Source organism: Madurella fahalii (genome assembly GCF_045866475.1).
Source record: "Madurella fahalii IFM 68171 DNA, scaffold_5, whole genome shotgun sequence".
NCBI classification, from domain to species: Eukaryota; Fungi; Ascomycota; class Sordariomycetes; order Sordariales; genus Madurella; species Madurella fahalii.
Genome location: NW_027263975.1, coordinates 2,929,583 through 2,948,552, shown reverse-complemented (window position 1 = coordinate 2,948,552; position 18,970 = coordinate 2,929,583). Strand labels below are relative to the sequence as shown.

General features: G+C 55.7%; 6 protein-coding genes across 6 annotated transcripts; 3 read left to right on the top strand and 3 right to left on the bottom strand.

The window, feature by feature from the left end:
* Positions 1–62: 62 nt before the first annotated feature.
* On the top strand, positions 63–833 carry MFIFM68171_09467 (Aminoglycoside phosphotransferase domain-containing protein; the record flags this gene model as incomplete). The annotated part of the gene is made up of 1 exon (XM_071064886.1): positions 63–833. One exon carries the CDS (start codon positions 63–65, stop codon positions 831–833), a length of 771 nt encoding a protein of 256 aa, XP_070920987.1.
* Positions 834–2,949: 2,116 nt separating this feature from the next.
* MFIFM68171_09466 (Pisatin demethylase) lies at positions 2,950–4,757 on the top strand (the record flags this gene model as incomplete). The annotated part of the gene is made up of 4 exons (XM_071064885.1): positions 2,950–3,139; positions 3,217–3,389; positions 3,461–3,710; positions 3,775–4,757. The coding sequence occupies 4 exons, from the start codon at positions 2,950–2,952 to the stop codon at positions 4,755–4,757; spliced, it is 1,596 nt and encodes a 531-aa protein (XP_070920986.1).
* A 275-nt stretch (positions 4,758–5,032) lies between these two features.
* On the bottom strand, positions 5,033–6,465 carry MFIFM68171_09465 (Pectate lyase domain-containing protein; the record flags this gene model as incomplete). Its single annotated transcript, XM_071064884.1, has 7 exons — positions 5,033–5,192; positions 5,268–5,375; positions 5,439–5,615; positions 5,718–5,836; positions 5,894–6,000; positions 6,084–6,259; positions 6,320–6,465. The coding sequence occupies 7 exons, from the start codon at positions 6,463–6,465 to the stop codon at positions 5,033–5,035; spliced, it is 993 nt and encodes a 330-aa protein (XP_070920985.1).
* Positions 6,466–8,032: 1,567 nt separating this feature from the next.
* MFIFM68171_09464 (uncharacterized protein) lies at positions 8,033–10,545 on the top strand (the record flags this gene model as incomplete). The annotated part of the gene is made up of 5 exons (XM_071064883.1): positions 8,033–9,566; positions 9,630–9,902; positions 9,970–10,143; positions 10,213–10,230; positions 10,286–10,545. The coding sequence occupies 5 exons, from the start codon at positions 8,033–8,035 to the stop codon at positions 10,543–10,545; spliced, it is 2,259 nt and encodes a 752-aa protein (XP_070920984.1).
* A 185-nt stretch (positions 10,546–10,730) lies between these two features.
* On the bottom strand, positions 10,731–11,714 carry MFIFM68171_09463 (Cytochrome b561 domain-containing protein; the record flags this gene model as incomplete). The annotated part of the gene is made up of 3 exons (XM_071064882.1): positions 10,731–11,126; positions 11,216–11,607; positions 11,660–11,714. 3 exons carry the CDS (start codon positions 11,712–11,714, stop codon positions 10,731–10,733), a joined length of 843 nt encoding a protein of 280 aa, XP_070920983.1.
* A 1,909-nt stretch (positions 11,715–13,623) lies between these two features.
* GAS5_2 (1,3-beta-glucanosyltransferase) lies at positions 13,624–15,130 on the bottom strand (the record flags this gene model as incomplete). The annotated part of the gene is made up of 3 exons (XM_071064881.1): positions 13,624–13,851; positions 13,920–14,369; positions 14,441–15,130. 3 exons carry the CDS (start codon positions 15,128–15,130, stop codon positions 13,624–13,626), a joined length of 1,368 nt encoding a protein of 455 aa, XP_070920982.1.
* Positions 15,131–18,970: the final 3,840 nt, after the last annotated feature.

Here is an 18,970-nt window from a genome sequence, read left to right as displayed (position 1 = left end):
CCGCAGGCATAACCAGATGACTTGCGAGACCTTCGAATCGGCGCCGCCAGTCCATTCGAGCCATGGCCCTCCCGCCTCCACGGCCGCCACCACCACAACTGGCCGAGGACGGACACGTCGCTACGAGCCCCGACAGGAGGTATTTCCGCAGCGGCGGCGCGTTCGTCAAGAGGTGCCTGCGGCCACGGGAGTTCCTGGTCGGCCCCCACGGCGTACACGTGCCGCGGCTGCGGAAGGAGTCGCTGAGGAACGAGGCGGACAGCCTCCGCTTCATACGGCGGTACACGGACATCCCGGTGCCCATGGTGTTTTGCGACTTTGAGGACGACGACGCCTACTACCTCATCACCGAGTACGTCGAGGGCGTCGACATGGCCGACCTGCCCGAGCATCAGAAGGGGGTCGTCATCGCCGAGCTCCAGGGCCACCTGGCCAAGCTGAAGACGCTCAGGTCGAACCGCATGGGCGGGCCGTCGGGTATCGTGATACCGCCCTACCGCGTGCTCTGCGAGACGGAGAGGGACGACTGGACCTGCCTGCGCACGTCGAACCGGCCCGACTACGTCTTTTGCCACAACGACTGCTCGCAGCACAATGTCATTGTCAACCCGGCCACGCTCAAGATCGCGGCCATTGTCGACTGGGAATATGCCGGCTTCTACCCGGCCAACTTTGAGTTTCCGTTCTATCACCGCAACGGCCCGTCCGTGGCTCTCGGCGAGGAGGTTGACGACACCGAAGAGCTGCTCCAGTTCCTCAATTCTCAGCTTCTGTGGAGGGTGAGAAACGACCTGTCCCCCAACAAAACCCGGAGGCCTGTTACTGATACGTAAACCTTAGGATGATGTGCGTCGTTCCATTCCCGGCTGAACGTGTTTCTTTTTCTTTTCTTTTTTTGGGGTATTGTTCTTTCTTAATTTTCCCTTCTTTTTCTTTTTCCTCCAGGGTTCAGGTGGGGGATTATGGCGTTCTGCATTGCTCCCGGTTAGCCACTAAGATAAACTGCCAAGATTCCTATTATTACTTCCTCCTTCTTTTTCTTTTCTTTTCTTTTTTATTTTTATTTTTTTTTTTACTTTTTCTTTACTGTTTTTTGGTCTATCAACATATCTCGGCTGAGTGCGATGTGACAAGTCAACTCCTGACCAACCCCTCTGCGCTGGTATCCCTACACGTACTGTATGGCCTGCCCGTCGGTTGGGCGGTAATTTACCGAAACCGGCAGGCCGGCACCTGACGCCCCCGGCTCGCCCTTTTCTGCGTTCCACACAGTGTCGGCCCTACTAGTGCAGTACGGCAATCTGCAGTTGAACCAAAGGGGCCGAAGGAAGTTGAAGTCGCCGGGGAAGCGGTCGGCGACTCCGCACCAGGCGGAAGTCACCAGTCCCAACAAGCTGGGTCTCGCCGTTGAACTAGGATTCGATCCCATCTCTCTGGCATCCACCGCATGCAAAAACCGCTGGTTTTCACTGGGTTCATTTTACACTACGTGCGCCCCGGCCCATGCACGCCAGATGTGGTATCAAAGTTATCAACACTGCCTAGGCCCGCTACTCCCACACTAGCGTAGTTCGACCTTGAAGGCGTTCACGCACCGCAGCCACCGTCCAGTAAGATGGTCTGGGGCAGCCGCCACTGACTTTGGTGGCTGTTCCGTCGACGCACGTAGGTGCATATGAGAAGGTGTGGTTGGGAGTTGGCACGACACACCACAACACCGCCCTTCTAACGTTTTGCTTCTTCTCACCTTGCACCGTCCTCCATTATCCGCAAGTACCTAAGGTAGTTATGCCATTTCCCTCAGTATTGGGCGTCCAGAGGTCCAGGGATTCAACCAGTGTTGGTCAAACCAGCGCCCCCCGGCACCCCGAAAGACCCTGATCATTAGCTCCCGCGCGGGTGCGTCCGCCCCAGAGAAGGACTACCTTGGACAATTGCAGTCTCGCACCCGGCGGTGTGGACTCGGTGGAGGGCCAAACTGGAAAGGCCCCACTCTCATTCCCGGGGAGCAGGTGCCGCGCCCCCAGTTGACCGGTCCCGACGGGGCAAGCTACTCGTCCGATACCAGAGCAATGAGAGCATCCCACATTCCGCTTCGGGCCGGTTGCATTTGCCACAACCCAAACCTAAGACAAAGCCTGCTCCACATCTGTTTCTTCTGCTCACAGTCCCCAGACCCCTCCGCAACAAGGTCGCCTACACAGTTAAGGGCCAGGCCGCCTGCCCAACTCTCGTTTTTCAGACCCGGATCAACCACTTTTCTTAAAAGGAAAAGAAACCCTTGTGTTTGTCTTTACAGTTCCCTTCCGGTATTCCACGTTTCTGCGTTGGGGACCTACGTTTCTAGCTGTTGGGATACGATCTTCGCATCTTCAACTACTAGTGCCGTCTAACCCTTGTTCCAACGTTTCGCGAACTCCCCGTATTAACCAAAGAGGATTGGGCCCTGCACAGTTTAGTGGATATCGATCCATGCTTATGTTAAGCTAGTTTCGCTGTCCAATGCAGCTGCTGTCTCTTCCCTGTCCCAATTATGGCCACCACTTTCCTTATGCGGATCCCGTCACTGCACGGTCTTATGCAATGCCCCGCCTCCGCCCGTTATCCCCGGTGCCGGGACCGTATCCGAAGTGGCGGGAAACAGACCACAACGCCCTCGGGGAAAGCAAAAAAAATGGCGTGTGTAGATCCGACGAGCTTGCACCGGGGGTTCAAGGGTTGTGTCCCCAGTCTGGGCTCTACCTAAATCTCCACGCACTGTATTGGGTCACAAGGGTCAGTTGTTCATCCATCAACGAAAACGACGATCGGCCCGGGAGGTCGGGGCCGCTCCGTTATTCTTATGCCTTTAAGAATGTACGCATCTCAGGACTCGTTTTGTGACAGACAGACAACGCTGAAGAGACTCAGGGGCTTCCCTTCCGTCTCACCTCACACTGCGTCGCAACCATGGCATCTTCGGGCGGCACCGTAGGCTCGTCCATGGAGTTCCAGCATGGGCTCCTGGTCCTGGACCGCCATGCCCTGTCTCGGCTTGTTGTGGCTTTGGTGGTCGTCCCTGTCGTGACCCTTCTCGCCTGGTTCACCATCTCGTGGGTCGCATCTCCGCTGCGGAAGTTCCCCGGCCCGTTTCTCGCAGGTGATTACTCACTCGACTCCCTCAGTTTTCTTTTTTCTCTCGCCACCAGCCTATTGCTAACGGTCTCCGGAAATCAGGCTACACCAACCTGTGGCGTCTCTTCCAAGTCCGGACTGGTTACTATCACAAGACCATCAAGAAGCTCCACGAGAAATATGGACCCGTGGTTCGTATCGGGCCTAACTTGCTCGATATTGACTATCCCGAGCTCATCAGGACGATTTACACCACCGACGGCAAATGGCACAAGGTGAGCAACTATTACTGAGAAACCACCTACGAGCACTGAGCAGAGATTAATGACATTATGACGTGGATCAGACCGAGTTCTATCACAACAACTCGGCCGTCGTCAATGGCCGCATCACCTACCACATCTTCTCCACGACTGACCAGGTCGAACACGCCCGGATGAAGCGTCCCGTGGTCAAGTATTATTCCCAAGGCGCATGCCTAGCCCTGGAGCCGCACATGGACAGTGTCATCGGCGACTTTATCAAACATCTCGACCAGCGCTTCGCCAACCCCAGCAGCCCCAAGGCCTGCAACCTTGGCGAGTGGATTGCCTTTTGTAAGCCCCCTCCTTTAAACCCCCCATAATTTCGATTGGACGTCTTAACCAACGAAAATAATAGACGCCTGGGACCTCATCAGCTCAGCCACCTTCTCCCGCCGCTTCGGGTACATGGAGGCGGGGCGGGACTTTGACCAGACCATTGCCGTGGCCGACAAGGCGCTCGACTACTTCTCGGCCGTCGGGCAGATGCCCTGGCTCGACTACCTGCTGGACAAGAACCCGGTCGTGCGCATCGGGCCGCCCAACCTCAGCAACGCGACGCGCATCGCGCTCGAGTCGTTCGTCGCGCGCGCCCAGGGCAAGGACGCCAACTACAACCCGGCCGTGCCCGACTACCTGACGCACTTCCTCGAGGCCAAGACGACCCACCCGGACCTGGTGGACGACGGCACCGTCATGGGGTACCTGCTGGTGAACCTGATCGCCGGCGCCGACACCACGGCCATCACCATCCGCGCCATCTTCTACTACTGCCTCAAGAACCCTCGCGCGTACGAGCGGCTGGTGCGCGAGGTGCGCGACGCCGGCTTCGACGCGGGCCGGGCGGTCGGGTACACGGCGGCGCACAAGCTGGCGTACCTGGACGCCGTGGTCAAGGAGGCGATGCGGCTGCACCCGGCCGTGGCCATGCTGCTGGAGCGGTACGTACCCGCGGGCGGGCTGACGCTGCCGGACGGGTCGTACGTGCCCGCGGGGACCGCGGTGGGCTTGAACGCGTACGTGACGGGACGCAACAAGGGCGTGTACGGCGACGACGCCGACGAGTTCCGGCCCGAGCGCTGGCTGTGCGGCGACGCCGAGCCCGAGGACGCCTACAAGGCCCGCCTGGTCAAGATGCAGCAGGCCGACCTGGTCTTCGGCGCCGGGTCCCGGGTCTGCATCGGCCGCCACCTCGCCCTCATGGAGGTGTACAAGATCGTCGCTACCCTGGTGAACCGCTACGACATTGAGCTGGACGACCCGGCCAAGGAGTGGGAGGTTACCTGCAGCTGGTTCGCGAGACAGGAGGGGTTGGTGACCAAGCTGAGCGTGAGGAAGTAAAAGTGCAAAACGGGTGAGGGGGGTTGAAGGAAGATGAGGAAGGAGGGGGAGAAAGGGAAGTGGTTGGAGGGATGGTAATGCGGGGAGATATAACGAAGTGTGCAATAAGGATAAGTTCAGTTAGGAAATTTAATAGGTATCAGGCAGTAGATGATCGCTACGTGACAGCCGTGCAACGCCACGCCCAGGGGCAGGTCGACAGCATGAGAGGGGTTCAAGTTGTGCCCTGCAACCCATCTCGCTCCTGCGTCCCATCCACCACATCCCACGCTAGACTAAAACGTCAGGATTGCCCCGGCTTCTCGCGGGACTGTTCCGGCCACCGCGCCAGACCCGAGAAGCGAATAAGAATATCCCACAGAGTTGGGGGCCATGTTCCCTGCTGGCGCGTCGTTGATCCCGCCACCCAAGTCGGTGTCAATGATCGTCGCATATCTGAATTCCCATCCTGTCAGCCAGAAAGCCCCCTAATCAATCTCCCCCTGAGACGTGCAGAATTTTTCAACTCACCCGACCTGCTTCGAATCTCGGCTGGTCACAGGGTACGAGACGTTCCCGAACGCGTTGCTCTGCACCAGCACCTGAGCACCCATGCGCGTGTTGATAGCCGTGCTCATGCTGAAAGAGCATTTTGCTTGTCAGCGTTGCTCTTTCGTGCCTAAACTCGGATGACCTTCTTACTTCTCATAGTACGAGTTGTAGATGTGGCCGGTGCCGAACCGGAACAGCGGGCCTCGGGAATTGCAGTTCTTCCAGTAGTTGTTGGCGTAGGTGACGTGGAGCTTCCCTTGGTCCTCGCCAGCGTTGTTGTCGCTGTGCCCGTTGAGGGAGGCCTTCCAGTGGTCATGGAAGTAAGTGCTGCCAATGCCGTGTCAGTGATTGGATGTCTAGGCTGTTTTTTCCTCTCTCGCTTTGGGTCGGAAAAAGCTGTGAGGGACTGAAAGTAGTGAAGGGACCCACTGGGAAATAGTGACAAAGTCGGAGCCGTGGGACGAGTCAACCAGCCCGTCATAGTAGTCCTTGTCATCAACGAGGGCGGAATGAAACTCGCAATGGTCGACCCAGACGTTGGTACTTTCCTAAAGTTTCAAGTTAGGTGGAAGTCCACGCCAAAGTGAAGCTGGAAAGAGCGGTACCTCTATCTTTAACGCATCTCCGTTGTCAGCGGGAACGAAGGACGAGACAATGTTCCGCAGGATCAGGTTGCTCTGCCTGCGGAAGTGCAGGCCAACTCCTTTGAACCCTACATTGCCTGTCAGTCTAAGGCACCAACGCAGACATGCCAGCTAAGTAACAGTAGATACAGTAGTAAATGCCAGAACTCACCGGATCCCGGTAAACCAATGATTGACTTGTTGCTTCCAATCCGGACCTTCTCGTTTCCGCTAATGACACCCTGAATAACAACAATGGCCGGGGCAGGATTCTTCTCACTGACGGCAGCCGTGAACTGAGCCAACGTCGAGACAGTTGTCACAGTGCCGCCGGCACCTCCCGTCGTGCTAGGCCAAGCAAGCCACATTAGCCAACTCCAGTGCGTCCCGAAGATAAAGTTATCTTACCCTCCATTCAGCGTTGCAAATCCCAGATTCGCAGCGTCCGAGATAGTTGCTCTCTTTGCTAACCTGGCTGTTCCTCCCTCGGGCTGAGTCGGGGTCGGAGTGGCCGTTGCCAGGGCGAAAACGGGCACAAGCGCAAGGAGCTTCATATTGGACTCGCGGCAGCTTACCAGAACCGAGAAATGTTGTTGCGGACTGCTAGAAAGTTCCAGGTGCACGTCACTAGGTTACTTGCCCAATATGTCGCTTTATATGCACTGGGGCTCGTCTATGGCACCCTTGAACTACATTTCGGCTGGCGGCGTAGCTGAGCGAATTACCAGCAGCCCAGAGCTCCGAGGGACACGGGATTCCTCCGCCGGGGAATCTCGACACGACGTCCTATCTGGACGACGTGTTTCCGAATGATGTGGAGTCGTTTGCTCCGTGGAGGGTGATCTGATAGCAAGTACAGGCAGGCGAGTTCTCGATTATTATTATTGCCAGTCGTGTCCATCTCCAGGAGGGGCAACACCCCCGATGCGACATGCCAAGCTTAAGTTGTGCATGTTTCATGGCTTGGTTCCGTCATACCGATGAGGTTAGAAGTCCCGGGGCTCTGGGCCAACGAGGTATCCCCACTTCGTCTGATGGTGTTTGGAGACGCGGTAATATCCTCCCTGCCTGATGCTGTGAATTCTCCCACCAATCCCGTATTTCTCCCTAAACACGCTGATCAACTGCCGACGACCTAACCTCGATCCTCCAACCGCTAACCATGATTTTTCATTTTTTTTTTTCTTTTTCAAACGGCAATGATCAACATGATGCAGTGCATACTATCCAGTGATACCCTTGCCCTGTCAGGTGGCGTATAAGACTCTCAGCTCTGGACGCGGAGCCGCTTCAAAGCTCGATATGTGCTTTACGAACCCGCTTTTGTCCTGTCACACTACACTAGACAGGTACTGTTCCAGCTGGGGTCCAATCGAAGAGGAGGTGCCGGCTCAACTTGCGGGTAGTCTGCCGGTGCTGGTCGCCGAGAGACTAATTATTTGCAAGGCGGATGCGCAGAGGAGCTGGTGAGAATTGGTGTTTCTGGAGCCGGATGCGAGCCACAAACGAAAAAGGAGCGGTCGCCTTGAAACTCGGCTTCACCACGTTAGCGAGCACCAGGTATCAAAGTACTATTTACCGTAAATTCGCAGCGATCTGAGTAGCGCCTAAAGGTGACTCCCGCCGCTCTATTCTTCCCGTCCCGGAAGCACGGATGCGAACAATAATACCAAGGTAAGGTAATTGCCTCTACTTTTACCTTATGAAAAATCTCGAGCGGGCCGCATAGTGAATTCGATGCGGTACAATATCAACAGACTTTAGCAATTGTGCAGGTCGCATCCTCTCACTTGTCGCCTTTCAGGCGATGCAGTGGCCGTATGCCTTCGCGAGCATGATGCCCCTCACGCTCTTCCAGCCTTCATCCGTGGCTTTCCGGTATGTGGCTGGTTGGCCCCCATCTTCACAAAAGCCGGCGTTTGAAGCCTTCTCAGTGGCCAAATTGGGGTCTTAATGCAGGTTAAGCATTAAAGCTACCCCGCTACGCCGTAGGCCTCCGTGCATCATGGAAACGCCATTTATCATCGCGTTCGACCGCTCTTGGTCGGGCTGGGCCGTATCTTTCGCATCGTCACTCGCAACTACAGCTCGACGCGGTTCTGCGGCACCCTCACATCAATCATGACGGCAGCAGAAGCGGCGAAGTCAAACGCTCAGTACCACCACTTTGTCCCCAAATTCCTCCTCAGAAACTACTCCCACCCTTACAAGCCAGACGGCGACGGTCCCAGGAAGCGGAAGTGCCCCTCTAAGCGCAAGTATGAAAAGGGCATGTTCCCCGGAGACCCGGTTGTCCGCAATCTGGACCTGCTTGCCGATCCTCCGGCCATCAATGAGAAGCCGGTCACGCGCATCCTCGGCCAGATGAACATGTACCAAGACACCAGCAAGCCCACTGAGCAGCAGCAGCACATCGAGCTACTGCTCTCCAACCTAGAGAGCAAGGCCAGCGTTGTGTTTCGGAAGATTACCAAGGCGTTCGAGATGAAGGAATCCGGCTTGTGGATCACGCGTGACGAACGAGACCTTATCCGAAAGTTCCTCTTCCTGCTCAAGTACCGCGGGGACACCTTTCGCCGCCGCTTTTTCCACCAGAAGCCAGAGGAGTACAATGCGAATGACAGAGAGGCGGTGCAAGAATACATGGCCAAGCACGGCTTCAAGAGGCCGCTGGATGTTTGGTTCCACAACATCAAGACCATCATCGAGCTGGAGATGGATCCCGAGAGGGAATGGGTCTTCGAGCTGCGGAAGCGCATGTATCCAGAGGATGCAATGTGGTTTTGGAGCCATGTCGAATTCTCTTACATGGCCATATGTAACCCATCCAGCGCCGACGACGAGTTCATCCTCACCGACAACAGCTACAACATCTTCGAAGGACCAAATCACTTCGTCCAGGACGCCAAGACGGGCGTGATTGGTGAGGCAAGCTATACGCCCCTTCACGAGTTTGCCCCGCTATCCCCGCGTCTCATGATCGTTCTCCGAAGCCTCGTGTTTCCAAACGCCCTGGAAGATGCAGATGAGGCCGTCAAGCAACGTCGAGCGTTCAATCGCTTTCTCGCTGTTGATTCGGTCTACGATTACGAGGTGAAATCGATGCTGGCCGACCTCCCCATCGACAAAGCTCGAAACACCTACACCGAGGTTGTGAACGGCCAGCTCCACCTGGTTAGCGGTGAGAACGGGAGGCCGAGAAAAGACCATAAATTCTGCTTCAGTTTCTTCCCAATCAGCTCGACCCACGTCCACACGATCAACGCCATCCTGCTAGACAACTGTGCCCGTTGTTCCAGCGTGGTATTTGAGTCGAAGGAGAGTTTCGCGCGGACCCTGGAATGGTACCTCACGGCGCCCTGCTCAGTGGGAAAGATCATCACCGGTCTGGATGCGGACCTCCGCGCGGCGGCCCTGAAGAAGTTGGAGTCGGTGTCACGCAACCTAGGGTCTACAAAGAAGACCATATGGGTCAAGCTACCAACCCCTCTGATCCACGACTACGAGGCATTCCGGCGCAGCCATGGCGAAAAGAGGCGGAAATTAGACCGCTTCTTAGACGGTGACAAAGATGCGTTTCTCGAAGACATGAAGAAAGAGAGCATGCCGCGCCCTTCAGTTGATCCCCGGTTCAATCGCATCTACTCCAGTCTCGGCAAGTAACCAACCGTAGCCGGGTAGTAGCAGTGAAACATTGTCAATCTAACAAAACCACCAGGGGGCTCATCGGACACGCTAATTAAAGACATGGAACAGGCTCAGAGGATGTGGATACTTCGCGTTAAAATCGATGCGTGGTCCAAAGGCAAGGTCGCCGAACCCATCCGGCAACGCAATCGAGAGCTCCTCATTAACGCATATCTCCGACTTCCGCCGCGCCGAATTTGGTTCTTTGTCAAGTTCGCCAGATTCATTATCCTCTATTTCCACCTCAAGCCCGAGAGCATGGAACAGGTCGACGTGTTTGGGCCAGAAGACGCCGTGGCACGAGGTAAGCACCTAATCTTCGAAGGTTGACATCAGATTTTCTCCGGTCATTGCTAATGGAAGCCGCCAAGCTCACCAAATCATTGACCCGGCCTCGCTGGCAAAGTTTATATATAGTACTGGCATGAATGACATTGAGAAGACGAGGCGGCCACGGCTCAACCTCTGGGGTAGTTTCAACGACGTCTCCCCCGAGTCAGTTGAGAGATACCTGAATTTGCGTTTCCTATCATTTGAAATACCGGGTACGTCCAACCAACCTCTTCATGCTAATCAACCTATCGATCTATGCGCTACTAACACCGCATTGCTAGGATACATACGAGATTGCGGTAAGTCCTAGATCTGCTGGTGCGGCGAAGCAGTCTTGGCTAACTGTTGTTCAAGGTATTGACGAGATACGGCAACTCGCTTGCCAAACGCAGCTTGAGATTCTAAGAACCGGCCAGCATAAGAGCCCGCGGCTGCTTGCCAGCATCCTTGACGAAGGGCAGAGAGTAGAGCTCATTACTCGGGTCGTGGTACGGGAAAGATTCATGGACGCGCTCAAAGGGAGATTGAAGGAACCGAAACTCAGCGAGCTCAAGAAAGTCATTTTCGAAACTACCTATCCCACTCCACCGTTGAACTGGCAGCACTTATGGTAATAAGAGAACGGATGAATTATCCAGAACAGAGGCAATATCGAAAACCTGAAAGTAGGAATGCGTGTGATATATAATTAGGTATGGTATGCTTCGAGTATCCAAATCAACGGACGGAACCACCGACTCTCCTATCCCTCATTCGAACACCTTTAACCTAACAGAGAAGCCCGCATGAGAAACACCGCTTAATCTTCGCTCTCACTTCGCTCGCTGGCAGTAGCAACCTTCGTGACCACCACAGGATCAGTCGCTTTCTGGGCCTGCCGGTTTCTCCGAATCCTCCTGACCTCGGCCCAGATCGCGACGGCCACCCAGAGGGCCCCCATGACAGCGGCAACACTGGCGTACACTATCTTGGCATGATTCGAGGCATTCGCGATGTGCAACCCTAGCCCCCCGTTGATGATGCCTAGAGCGATGCCGATGCGCCCGTTGACCAGATGCAGGTAGGACCAAATCTGCCGCTTCTGCACTTTCTTGTACTTGGAGTGGTGGACAAACCCGAAGACCGGCTGGGCGACTAACAGCACGAGCAGCACGATGCCGATGATGGGATGGTAGTTGATCGAAGGGATTTCCAGCTGGAAGGGAGATGCACCGTGTTAGCAACTGCGTCACCTGGTGTTCTCGTACCGCGATGGCCTCCTAGAGGGTGTTGGTAGTAACTCACCAAGCTGCCAGAGCCCGGGATCTGCACCATGCGCACCAGGTAAATGCCCAGTGCGGCGGCCGCAACATACACGCAGAAGGCTAGCGCCTGGAAGATGGCGTGCGCCCAGAAGCCGATGCGGCCGGGGAGCACGCGCAGCAGGATGGATCCGATGGGGAAGAGCAAGACCATGGCGAGGGCGGCGAGGATGCCGTGGATCCTCCGGTAGTTCCGTGCGCTGTCAACATCGAAACCCGCCCCGGTCCGGAACCCGCTGGAACCACCAAAGCGGTTGCCACCGCCGTCGGCCCCGGTTCCGCCGTAGCTGGATCCCGACCCACCATAAAATCCCCCACCTCCACCGCTCCCGTATCCACCACTTCCACCTCCGCCTCGGGCCGACACCTCGAGTACTGCTGGTGTTAGCAGTTTGGCCAAAGGTTAGCGGTCAGGCCTGTGACATACTCAGCCAGGCGAAGGCTACAAGTTGCAGGCCATGATATGCCTGGTGCCGGATCATCTTGTCAGTTCGTGCCGGGGTTTGTGTATTCCCGTCAGAGGCTCAATAGTACAGTATGCGGGCTCGCGGACAAAGCATGAGATAATGGACGAGGGAGTATATCGTGGGGCGGGATGTTTTGGGGGATTTAAGATATTGCGCGGCAGGAATGCTGTGCTGGTGCAAGGGGGTAAAACCAGCCTATAGTATGCTTCGTTTGATCACCCCCTCCCTCGTCGGACTCATGCCCGCCGTCTGTTTGGTGCAGATGTTGCAGTCCGGTGCTGTACAGTTCATACAGCCGCAGCGGCGATGGGTCCACACATTCAAAAGGCCGAGCAGGGGTTGGACGGCCTTCCCCAAGACCGCGGATGCACCAACACATTTGTGCACCTTATCCTCATACTCGGGAACCTTTTCTAGCCTCCACGAGTTTTTATCGCAGCCATAAAACTCGGGCAGTTTTACCCATCCACATGGTTGGGGGAGCCGCGCGTCCCAGACGGTACGTTTGCATCAGGATGCATGCATCCGCCGAATATTGGCGATCTCAGAGGCTGGGTGTGATGCTCGGGACCGAGACAGAGTCTTGGCTTCAAGTAGCCTTTGCTGCCTTATTGGGCTGATTTGGTACACGGCCAACGCACTTTGAGAACCCGAGAATGGGCGCCAGAAGCCCCTTGGAACACCGCAGAGCACAGCCACCCAATAACCTCGAGACGACCGACGCCAACACCCTGCGTCACAGCTGTCTCTCCGGCTTTTGTTGCTACTGGCACTCGGCTCGCTCTGGCCGCTCACCGACTTGGCAAACAAAGGAGGTGTTTCTATCAGGACGTTTTAAGTATTCGTCGCCCAAGCCCAGCGCTAGCAATAGTGACCATAGTGACGCCTAGATGAATAACATCATGGTAGCTAACTGTCCGGTATGCAAGGCATATCAGCCGAGCTGGGCCAATGCCAAGGTGGGCACTGCCGTGAACGACGCCCCAACTGCTCAACCATCACCCACGCGTCCAACACCCGACCAAAACCTGGGTTGAGCCCTCGCTGCGTCAACAAGACATTTTCCGGAGTGAGGTTATCTTAGTTCCTTGAGGCGTGCTACCCCGGATGGACCACCATCTTCGGAGGACCCCGGGACCGGCCCCGCCACGGCCCCAACCCTAGTCCGGGCGGGGCACCCGCCCGAAGGAAACCGAAGACTATGTGATGACCTACATCCGGCCCGGCCGCGGCTACAGTATTTGTAGCCCTAGCTCTAGCCGTACATTGCAAACTAAAAGCTAAACCGCCTCACCGTCTGGGACGGACGGCAACATTGTCCGGGCAAAGTGATGGAAGTGCCCGATACCGGAGAAGAAGAGGAGAGGTCCAAAACGGCCGCGGCGGGGTAGAGGAGTTTTGGCGCAGATGATCAAGTGGTCCCACGTCCGGTTCTCCTCCGCCTAGCCTCCTTCTCCTTCTCTTTCTACCACAAAAGTCCATGATTAATCCTCACGACCTGTGCCCCCGCCTAACGCAGGACTACCTCCTCGTTAATCTACGTCTGCAATACTTTGAACTGTGGACGGATTTATAGCCCAGGGTGCTTTTGGAGCAGGGCGGGGTGCCACTACACATTATCTCCGTAAACTCGCTTCGTCGGCCGGCCGTCGCCCGCGGGCTGGGATCGAGAACCGGCAGCAGAACGGAGCGAAAGTGGGAAGTAAAAATGCAAGATCAAAATGAGGATTTTTTAAAGCATGCCATGAGGATAGATAGAGGATTAAGTTGCTACGGAAGAGCCTCACCATCTGTGAGTAGAAGAAAGCTGGTAAAAAAAAGGCGAATTCCATTTTACCCAAGGAAGCAGGGCGCTCTTATTAACCTATGTAAAAAGTCCCAACACCAACGGTCCCGTAATTACCCAACCCTCCCGGTTCTCGCTTTACAAGGCAACAGCAGCAGTAAGCGTGAGGAGCACGACAAGGCCGGAGACAATGGTAGGCATAGCTCCCCGCATGGCGGAGTTTTCATCGCCTCCTTGGTTGTTGCCGTTGCTACCGGCGGAACCGCTGCCGCCGGTGCCGCCGTCGCCGGTCGAGGCCTGGTCGCCGGCCCACTGGGAGCCGGGGCCGTTAAGTCCAGGGCCTTCACCCGCGCCCTCATCGAAGTACTGTCGATCCAAAGTCAGCGGTCATGGGTCACGAATGGAAGATGTCCTGGGGGTGCTTGTTCACGTACCCTCAGGGCGCCCTCGGGAATGGCGGGGAGGCTGGTGGTGTCGATCATCCAGTGCTCATCGGCAGTGGGGCAAGAAGCGGCGTTGGTGGTCGAGGTGTAACCGCCATCGCCGGTAGGGGCAGGCCATCTCTCGAGAGCGCTGGCAAAGGCATCGAACTCGTCCAACTCCCTGCGCTCACCGGTCTGGTCTCTGAAGCCGTTCTCTTGGCCGCCCTCGATCTCGACAATGCCGAATCTGTTGGGCTCCATGCTGTACTCGTACATGAGACCACCAGAGTAGACGCTCGTCATGTTGCTATGCATAAGAGACTCGATCTCGCCAAAGTTGCGAGTGTTGTGGTTGCAGCCGTACTCGGAGAGGAAGATGGGGATGCCGTAGCCAGTGAAGTTACGGACCTTGATGTCCCAGCCGGCCGTGAGGAAGTCGCTGCTGCACCACGAGTAGTCATTCTTGCGGCGCGCGCCAAAGTTAGCGAGGTGTGCCGTGTTATAGGAGAAAGCATGGGTGGAAAACCACTTACGAAAGCAAAGAAGTCGCTGCGCTCCTCCTCGGAACCGCAGTTGAAATAGGCGGCAGTCTGCATGCGATTCTCGGTCACATCGGCGGCGGAGTAGCCGACGAGGATCCTGCGGTAGCCGCGGGCCCGGATGTAGGCGCGCATGTCACGGTCCGTCGCCTTAACGTAGCGGGCAGCGAGGGTTGTGTTCCTGTGGTCGTGGATGACCTCGTTACCAGAGAAGAAGGCCATGGTATTGGGGTAGTTGGCAAAGGCGTCGATGGTGGCGAACACGCTCTGCAGGTACACGGCGTTGTAGGATGGGTGGGGGTCGGCGCGGTTGATCGAATAGTTCGGGTTGTTGGCGTCAAGCACAACGTAGATCCCGGCCTCGGCGAGCGCGTTCATGCATTCATCGTGATTCAGAGAGTTGTCGGTCGAGTAGACACGGATCGTGTTGATGCCGAGCCTTATGAACCTCTCGATATCGGGCATGCAGACCCTGGGATCGGCGAGGGGGTCGACATTGCCCGCTGAACCACCGGGCTGGTAGTCGATACCGCGGACATAGAAGCGCTCGCTACCCCTGAAGAAGGCATTGCCAGTAGCTGTGATGGGCTCGAGAGAGACCTGGCGGGGCGCAACCGGGACCGTCTTGGTGGGGCCGGCATGCGCCGCGGCCGCCATCGCGGACAACAGAGCGACCGACTTCATTTGTGCAATCAGATTGTGGTTATCTCTCGGTCGAAAAAGTCGCAGGGGAAACGCGGGAGACGGTGTAGAAAATGAATTAAAAACGAAGTCGCAAAAGTAAAATTGTTCAACAAATGGCCATCAAAAACGAGCGAAATGGCCTTGTGGGGGAAGAATAGCTATACAAATCCGGATGAGCGATTGACTAGGGAAAAAAAACGCCAGGCGGTTTGGTGTTCTTCAAAAAGGTCAGGAAAGGGAAAGGGAACCTGATTTCAGGAGGTCAAGAGGTTAAAACGCGGCACGACCGGCCTCCCGAAATGTCGATAAAGGGGGAACGGAGACTGCATAGCCACGTCCAAGAAGTCTTGGAAGCCTTGGAAGTTACCCTTTCCTTGCAACATCAAGAGCTTGTTGCGTCGGCCAAGCAAAGACGGTGTCTGGTGAACTGAGATGCCAAGCACCAATGAATCGAGGCCAAGATGTCGGCAAGCCAATCGTGTCACGGCTGTCAGCTCTCTGCCCGGGCCAGACGATTGCCAGCCCGAGAAACCGGCCGGGTGCTGTGCAGCTGGCGCGCCTCGATTGGAGGCGTTCCAAGTCGCCTTGAATTCACCATCTCAATCAGATGCGGGACTTCCAAGTTTTATCGATATGCAAGGTCAGGCGTTTGGCAGCTGCGTCGTCAGCGACATGGCAGATTGCAGCAGTTCCCAAATACAGGACGCGTATGTACATTGGATGGCCTTGTCCACCGTCCCGTCGCTGCCGAGCACTGGATTATTGCGAGCTTCGGCTGCATTTCGTGAGCGCCCAGTGGGCTGACGAAAGGGGGCTAGTGGCCGGGCCATAACGGTCAGATTGGCCAGGTACCCGAAATAAGACCAAGAAATACTCCCCTGGACCGTTCCCCACAAACGCGACACTTCCCCACTCATGCAGATGCCGGCGGCTGCATCGGTGGCGTCGAGCCCGGACCTCTCGGTCTCGCAATGCTTCTTCGACGTGAAACACGGGCAAAGCGGTGACCAGCAACCACAAAGTCGCATCATGAAACTTTTCCCTGTCGTCTTTTGCGTCCAACACCGAGAATTCCATGGTTGCTACCGACGCGTGGCACCGTCCAGCCAGCGAGCCAATTCCGAAATTGTGAAACCAACATGCTCCGAAGGATCTACACCAAGCAGGAATGCCAAGAATGCTCCGAGATTCCTCAATGGCCAATGGTCGCACATCTCCGTAAACAGCAGTAATTTGCACATCGTACACGTGTAATTGAGACATAACTTGCGGCCGGACAGCACTCGTGGTCATTCCGGCCTGCGGGCTTCCTTATTCTCCCTTCCACCGCTGTCATGGAGAAGAGCTGAGGACAAAGAGTGTGTTGGCCATGTTGCGAGGCGGCACAAGCCGGCTTGGCGGAATATGACGGAGAGTGGGCCATTATGATGATTTACAGCTCCGTCCACCAGTTATCGTTCGGCCGATAAGCCCAGGCCCAGAGGGAGAGTGGCCTCCGTGACACAATCACAGTCAGAAGACGTAATACTGTTTGTTCCGCTCTGACGTTGCTTCCCTGCGCGGAGCTTGGATTGTCACCGCACCTTTGCGTGGAAGAATCACCACCCACTGAAGTCCAGACCACCAGCAAAAAATACGATAGTTCAGGAACCAAGTTTCCCACCACGCAGAGCTAGCTACAGAACATCGGGGTATAATTACAAGTAAACTCATGGATGCTGGGCACCTCAGTAATTTGGATGGGATTCACCGAAAACAGTGACAGGAAGCTCTTGACGCCTGTTGGCCAAACGAACTTCAATTGAGTTCACATTTGGAAAGCTTCAACATCAAACGCCACATCTAGCAAGGAGCGTATATACTAACTTAATTCATACCCCTATGGTTCATCCTTCGAGAGCATCTTACAACCACCACATCGTCTTTAGTTGGACTTGTATACAAGCATACCACTCTCGGCAGGGATTCATCCCCCACCCCAACCCACCCACAGCAGTGAACAGTAGGCGCGCTTCTCATTGACCCGTTTTCGCGGCCAAAGAACACAAAAACACGGAACCGTTTCGCTTTACATGCCTCCGGCTTTGTCTTCGACCGAACAGCCTGTTTGTGAGACGAATCTGGCACACAAAATTTCCACTTTCATACCTTGCCCACGTGACATTGCTCACCCCGACTTAGGCTCGGCTCAGGGTTTGCTCAGGATTTGCTCAGGCTTGCTTACCTTTGCTCCCCCTTTTACCATTTTTCGCGTTTGCTGTCCCGAGGGCTCATTTTGTCCGGCCCAATACACTGTCGTCAAGCACGCCAGCTTCTTCTCAGGCGACGAGTTCCACTCCAACGACATCTTCCCCAACAACCACACCACCAGCCCCGGCAACGGGCGACGGCGACTCGAGCTTCGGTAGCAAGATCGGTAGCGGCGTTGGCGTCGCTGTTGGTGTGCTTGCTCTCATCCTTGTTGCCTGGCTGGCGTACCGGTTCCGCAAGAAGAGCGCGAGGTCCGAATTGCCAGACACAGCCCCGATGACGGATCCTCACCAAGACACCAAGTATCATACGCCTTATCACCCAGAGCTGGAAGCACAACAGACTCCTGTTGAAATGTCGGCGTATAGGGAGCAGCCGGCTGAATTGGACGGCCACTATCGTTAGGAAGCCCAGAGTTTTCTGCGATGGGAGATTTCCGAAGGGCAGGCGGCACTAGTTAAAGTCATGAGTTCAACTGTTGTAAGAGGGTACTGGGTGATCCAGAAAGATAGCCATCACAGAGGTGAATCGGTACGGATACGGTATAGAAGACCAGGGACTGCAGTGTGGTGTCATAGAATTCATTGACCGATCCTTGCAGGAGGGAAGTTCCTCCCACAAGACGGCGCTCCGCAGGGAGTACTATTAAGCTATCGGTTGCGCTACAGGGTCTCCGCCCCCCCGCCGACGTTTCGCCCTGGCACATTACACTATAGCTTATTGCGCTTAAGAATACGAGCAGGAATAGTAATTGTAAATGCCTAGATTCGCCTTATACAACTAGGTTGCTTTACGCAAAATTGCCCTTACTAATCCCCCCTTGTCCATACCCTTCCTATTGCCCCATAGCCTAAATAATAGACTAATAGACAGGGCGAATTGGAAGGTTCTAAAGATCAGGACGGATGAGGTCCCTACCGCCCCAGAGCCACAGCAAAACGGGCACCGGTCCCATCAACACAATCCATACAAACGCCAACAAGCTATTCCCCCACCCGCACCTCAACCTCTGATATAACTGCGACGCAAAAATTGGAAAAGCAACCCCCCAACATTGGAAAGAAAACCTCGACGCCGCATCTGCGGCGGCACTATACTCGAGAAACTCATCTAACTGATACGCCAACAAAGCCTGCATCGTGATAAAACACCCCAGCGTAAAGACGGCCGCGCCAATATCCACCACCACCCAGTGCCCACTGCTCTCCGCCGCCCAGCCATACCAGAACAGTCCGAAGAGTAGGATGATCACGCCAGGCACCATCCACGGGATGCGAAACTCGAGCCTTCCTTGCTTATCTGGCGAGCGGTCCCGCAGGCGCTTATGAAGCCGATCTGTGATGCGACCCCCGACTTGGGCAGAAAGGGTGGATCTGACCGAAGTGGAAATATAATGCAGGCTCACCGTCGCAACGGACTGGGCGTAGCGATCGATGTACAAGGGTGGCGAACGTCGAGAGGAGGAAGCAGTAGATCTCGAAGTCGAGGGCCGTGATGACCGCGATGGCTTGGATCAGGGGGCCGGGTCATCAGGAGGACGAACGGGCGAGCGGCGTTGGCGAGGAGGCGGGATAGGAAGGTGAGGACGCG